At 30.9% G+C, this 6,793-nt stretch overlaps 1 protein-coding gene across 1 annotated transcript; it reads right to left on the bottom strand.

Annotated features, from left to right (window-relative positions):
- Positions 1–5,058: 5,058 nt before the first annotated feature.
- On the bottom strand, positions 5,059–6,184 carry LOC116107927 (F-box protein PP2-B3-like). The gene is given in 4 exon segments (XM_031394199.1): positions 5,059–5,255; positions 5,662–5,737; positions 5,908–6,111; positions 6,113–6,184. Coding segments are annotated over 4 exon segments (549 nt in total).
- Positions 6,185–6,793: the final 609 nt, after the last annotated feature.

Genomic DNA, 6,793 nt, shown 5'->3' with positions numbered 1-6,793 from the left:
AGCTGCATTTCAAATCACATTATTGTACGATGGAACCTTTGCTGACTTCATTTTGTTTAATTCATGTTTAACCATGTTTCATATCTCACATTAGTGTTGTTATTAGTTAGATATTGTTAATGGTTGCAATACATATATGTATAGTTATCCTATCAATGGAATCATTCACTGACCTTGTATACTGAAGTTTCATTGGAAGGTATGCCCGAAAGTTAAGAAAGCTAATATTTGAATTGATGGATTTGTTGCGATTGCTTGATGGACTATGAGTCTGTTAGGGATTGGCTTGAGCAAGAAGGAAGGACTGGGTAGCATTAAATTCAATGTGGGTTATGGGTTTCTTTCTCATTCCACTGATTGCTACATACGCAATTCTACAATGATCAATCATGGTAAAATATCTTCTGCATCTCAATTATGGAAAAGAGTTGTTGTGTTAACTTTCTTTTTTTTTTCTTTTTTTTTTCTCTTCTCTTGCAGGCTTACAGTTTAAGTATGATTCCATCATGGAGTTTTTAAGGGAACCTCAAGGTTGTGGATGAATCCACTTTGAAATAAATGAGAAGCAGATTAAAATTTTTAGCAAAATGTAGGGCCTCAGAGATCAAATGAAGATTTATATACTAGCGTGGTTTTATTGCAAACATAAGTAATTGATTCTACTTAAGGTCTACGTTTAACTCTCTACCTAGGGACCCGGCTGAGATCCCTTGGGCGATTATGGGGCTAAGTTATTGTTGAATCTTCTGGGGTCTTCACAACAACTAACAAGGCTTCAGCTCACATAAAGGTTGTTCTGAATTTTTGACACTATTTTTTTTTTAGTTCATTGCTATCTTTTTAACTCTCATACATTATGTAGAATTTGATAGTGGTTAACTAAAATTACACTGCAAACATTGGTAAAGTTATGATATTGATAAACTTATGTGACATTAACTTAGGTAGGGAATTTGAAGGGATGAATTTGATGAGGTGGCAATGGGAAGAGTGAAACCGAGAGACAACAGTGTGGTGAAGGAAGGGATTTTACCATTTGAAGGTTTCTATGTTTTTGGTGTTTGGAGGATCAATATCCAAGATTGAGTTGTTGTTGGTTGTCCTCGGGATAAACTGTTATGAGAAAGTGTTTGGTTGAAATTGGTGAGTTGTGGTGCTGACCATTGTAATGTTATTGGATTGACCCTAAGAAGTAGTTACTACAATTTGACCTTAGATGCTGATTGTGTAGTACGGTAAGTAGTATGTAACTTGAAATCATAACTTTAAACTAGGGAATTGAAGTTCAATTGATAATATGTGAGATACTTGCTTTTCTACTCCATCAATTTGTTTTGGTTTGGTGCTGCAGTACATTCTGTGAACTTTCAGGAGTACTCTTCTTTTTTGTTGCTATTTCATAAGTTTTTGTCACATTGTATACCCCAGATAATCATAATTATGTAATATTTAGTTTCTTGCTTGACTTATTGATTATGCATTGAATTGATGGCAGGAAAAAATGATACATTCATGCAACAATGCTTGAAGAAGCGCTCATCTTACTTGAAGGAGCAGAAGCAGAGTTAAGGCGTATAGTGCAACAAAAAAAAAAAAGATTAAATAGTTGGAGAAGCAACTCATCTTATTTTATCAACAAAACCAGAAAATAAAAATGCTTGAAGAACAACATTTTCAAATGTTGGAGATGCAGAAATATAAAACAATTATTTTGTTGATGTTGAATGTATAATATTAAACGAAATGCTTGAATGTATAATATTAAACGAAACAGAGAACAAAATATAAGAAACCAAATTTGGTATACCTTTTGGATTTCACATTCAGCGTCTAAAATAATTAGAATTAACCACTAAATTTTGGTCACCAAAAAATACATTCGTCTACTAATAAAATAGTCGCGAAAATTTTTTGGATTTCACATTCAGCGTCTAAAATGATTATAATTAACTACTAAATTTTGGTTATCAAAAGTTACATTCAGCCACTAATAAAATAGTCGCGAAAACCGTTTGGATTCTACATTCAGCGTCTAAAAGTATTACAATTAACCACTAAATTTTGGTCACTAAAAGATACATTCGTCGACTAATAAAATAGTTGCGAAAATCTTTTACGAAATTACCCTTACGCTTTTGGCGTCTAATTTTTGTGGGATTCGCGACAAATTATTAGACACTAAAACGTACGTTTTGCAACTAATTGATTAGTCGTTATACAATTTTACCAAATTACCCTTGAACTTTTAACGTCTAAGTTGGGGACTAATTTGACCAGTATTTAGCGACTATTTTGTTAGTCGCAAAAAAAAAACTTTTCGCGTCTAAACCAAAATTTAGACGCGCTATGAATCTGCGACCAGCCTACTACAACTAAGGGGCGACTACCAAATTTAGACGCTAAAAATAGCTTAGCGTCTAAATGTGACTTTCTGCGTCTAATTTTGCTAGACGCAGAATGCCAATTTTCTTATAGTGAGAAGTTCGGTTGAATATTTTATTATTTGTTTATCTATTGATTTTACAGAATGAAGTTATTCTTCTTTTTATACTTAATTCCAACTCATTTATATCTAGGCTTCCTATAGAGACAAAATAAAGAGATGAACATATAGAATTCACGCACCAAAAGTTGGAGGACAATAAAGCAGATGAAAAGCAAAATTTGTTTTTGCCTTCTTGGGAAAAGATTCTTGAGACAATGACAAGGTAAAATAACTTTTATAGTACACCAATTTATATACATACATATATATATATATATATATATATATATATATATATATGGACTACAAATAATATCTCAAAAGAGAATAAAATTAGTTTAATTGAAAACATAATACAATATGTGTTGTACAAAATATCTGGTTGGGTTCGTGTCATTACACTGACAATAAGTGTGATGATACCAAATAATTATGAAACGATTGTTCAAAGTCAAGACGATATCACGGCATCAAAAATCAGTATTATCACACTCAATTCATAATTTGACCATAAAAAAAAAAAAAGCTAACAGTATATGCAAATAGGTCTCCTAGTAACTAAAAAATTAATAAAGAAAGGATGCAAGAAAGTAATCGTCGTCGTGCGGACTAATGACTTACAATTAATATTATTTTAATGATTAATAATACTGTATATAAATCATTATTAATATCTAATAATATAACACACGTTGGAAACTCATGTGCTTTGTAATTCTAATATAAAAGTTTAAAGTTCTGATTTACCGCCCAAGTGCTTCTGAATAAAACTATAATAATCTGATGCGAGGGGACTACGTCACGTTAATGATGTCATGTTAATGATATGCTTAGTGCGCATATGTTGATTTTGAAATCGTAACAACTTTTATAATTAACGTCAAATAAATGATAATCAAAGCAACAATAACAATAACAACCACAAAAATAATAATTATAATATAACTTTTATAAACCTCCGTGGTAAACAAATTTGGAATTCGCAATATATATATATTTTTTTTTAATCACCAAGAATATTCAAGTTAGTTTACACGTTTTTCAATTAATTTTCTAAAGTTTTGAAACTATTGGTCGGATGATAGTCTTAATAGTCACCCCTTATTAATGTTTGAGAGATTTGAATTCAGAAACTGATAAAGCCTATTTTGTTCTTTTATCATTTGACCTATCTCAGGTAGACAAAAATGTCATCTAAACTGAAAACTCATGATAAAGAAGCTATCAAGAGCAAATCCATGGCTGATGATCTTGCTCCAACTGAACCTCTTGATTCTGTCAAGATCATAAGTTCATAAGTGAAGATTCTGTCGAGATCAAAACTCCTAACATAAGCTTTCTAGAGTAAATCAATAAGTGAATATGTTGTAATGGAAATAAAAATTAATGCGTATGCAAATAGGTCTTTTAATAACTAAAAACAATAATAGAGAATAGATGCAAGAAACAAGGAAGTGTGATTTAACATCGCCTACATATTTATGAAGAAAAGTACATTTGTATGTTCCATCGAACGTAAATGGCATTCAAACATTAATGGATTACCTTGAGCCAAATTTAATTTTTTATATTTTATGTGGATGACGTATCCTTGTTCAGTTTTATCATTGAACCACAATTACAGTGATTTTCTTATCCAAGTGGTAACAGACCATTTGCTACAGTATACCATAAAAAAAAAAACTTTAAAGTATCATTTCAACCCATGTACCTCTAATAATTATTTTTTTTTTTTTTTTTTTTTTTTTTTTTAATACTAATCTGAAAACCCATGTGAATGTGGTCATAGAAAGACAAGTTGCCTTTAGAATAACTTGACGGTGCGGATTGTCATATAAATTAATCACATGCAATAACTTCATTAAGACAAACGAATTAAGCATAACAAAGGCATTCAAACAACTCAACAACTTACAATATAATTTTATAAAATAGGTCATATTATAATAACTTAATATTTTTACTTAAATTGAGATATAAATTATCAACCATGTATTTAGAACAATCCAATAGACTTGAAAGAAAAGTTGGAAATAGTTATTTTTTATTTAACCTCATCAGCTTTATAACTGTTGGATCATAATGAATTGATAACTACCCATTAATGTAAAAAATTTCAAATTGAATATTTAAGTTCATATAGCCATATATTTTACATTTAGAGATTACTTAAAAGCAAAAACACTTAAACTTTATATAGCAAATATTTAACGAGTGTATATTTTATATTATAAACTGAAAGCACATATGCTACCTTTGAAAATGGCAAAACTTCAACAATTAACATCAAACAATTAACATTTACTAATAGTTATTACACAACATAATATGAATATTAAAATAATAACTATAACAATTTCAAAGCGGCCGAGAGGGCTTGAATACAGAACTCAAAACATTGGCATCTTCATTACAAAACGCGAGTGTCAACATTTTTAGGCCTTAGCTCAATTCCCTCTATAATGACGCCATTATCGTTGAATCCCAAGAAATCAAATATGCACCAATTCACCCTTTCCACATCTCCATTTTCATTGAAGAACTCATCTATTTCAATCTCCATCCATCCATCATCACTGTCTTGAGATGGGCCCCCCCATATTTGTGACGAACACAGTATGCTTTTCCTGCTCTCTTCCTTCAAAACAAAAACTTAACTGTATAGGTCCTCTTTGTAAACCATCTCCAAACTCTGGAAACTTATACACAACGTAGACTCCATAGGTTGTCTTTGGCGACAAAATTTTAGTCTCTATCTTTACTTTGATTCCTATTCACCCCATAAAAATGGCTTCAAAGACTTCCAAAAACCTGAAAACAACAATAAAAACACAATGTTAATAACAACTGTTGGGTGTAGAAGCGATATGGACTGATATCACCGCTGTGCGGGAGTATATTTCTGATACACTATTTTGTCTTGGCCAATTCAAGATTCAACAAACCCGTAAAATGATCAATTGAAACTAATAAAGAAAGACACAGAATTTTACCGTAGTTCGGGATTGGAACAACATCATTTAGAGAGAGGCCAAAAAGAATTTCATTTTACGTACTAGGTAGTAAGAATTAATTTATATATGTGTGTGTGTGAACTTATATAACAAGAAACAAATGAAAAGAAGAAATTAACCTTGACTCTGGTCGATTTCGCCACATCTGATCGGTATGTCTACCTCTCCATGTAATGTAAAGCCCTGTTACACCAAACATGTAACATTTTTTTCCACTCTCTTTGTCCAGCGCAAAGCTCTGTGTCGAAGAATTAATCACAGACTTGATTAACTTTTCTATAATTATTGATCCAGATATGAATGTTAAGAACGATATATAGAAGTATATTTCCAGTCGGAAGAGAGGAATAAAATTTATTGCCTTAATTATATATGCTTATTTCTATAAATTAAATGAATTTTGCTTACCATAGTGCCCTTTTTTATGAGAATGGGATTATGACAAAGGTGGAAATAAAGATCCTTCTTAGAAAGGGAAACCAACAGTTCTGAGGAGGAGACCGAATCGGAAACGATCTCGTGATAATCGGATGGCAGTAATCTCTCCCAAACAGCGTCTGAATCTGTAGCTGATTTGAAGAGAGGAGACACCACTGACACTTTGCAGTTTGCATGCATCTCTAGGAGATGTAAGGGAGATGATTTGAGATAAGCACTCTTCAGGGAGAACCGCCGTGATATTCATTTCTTCTCTTTTCTTCCTCTTAGAGACTCATAACAAAAGCTAATGGCGTATTATTTAAGGGAAGACAAGACTTTGTTAAAAAGAATTTGTTGGCAAAGACTTGTCACAAGTCTAGTATAGTCACATATACAATTCAACTTGAAAACTACGGCTCTACCTTATTTTATTCTAGAAAATTAATTATTATTAGTATTATTTATCTCTTAAAATTTTTTATCCAAATTCATATTTTTTGTCTAATGATATTTGAAGATTAAAAATTAATTATAATAGATAAAGATATATAGAAGGAATAATGATTTCAATTTAAAGAGAAAAAAATAGAAAATTAGAGCACAATAGAATCTAAAATTTGGGTTGGAAATCTTATTGTGATAATGATCCAAAATCCCACTCAACCAAATTGGAAATAATTACAACTTGTGATGAGTTTGAATTGAAAAAAAAATTAAGGGCCTTATTTATTTATTTATATCGAATAATACTACACATACATCATTCTCATACAACATTTCTCATACAACATTATGTGGCAAGATATGATTAGGTAAAAATTTAATTTTAACTTTAAATTAACCAATTATATCTTACCACATAGTATTGTATGAA

Source organism: Pistacia vera, unplaced genomic scaffold, assembly GCF_008641045.1.
Source record: "Pistacia vera cultivar Batoury unplaced genomic scaffold, PisVer_v2 Contig55, whole genome shotgun sequence".
In the NCBI taxonomy this organism is placed as follows: domain Eukaryota; kingdom Viridiplantae; phylum Streptophyta; class Magnoliopsida; order Sapindales; family Anacardiaceae; genus Pistacia; species Pistacia vera.
Note: the sequence above shows the minus strand (reverse complement) of the source record. Positions and strands in the feature narration are given on the sequence as shown.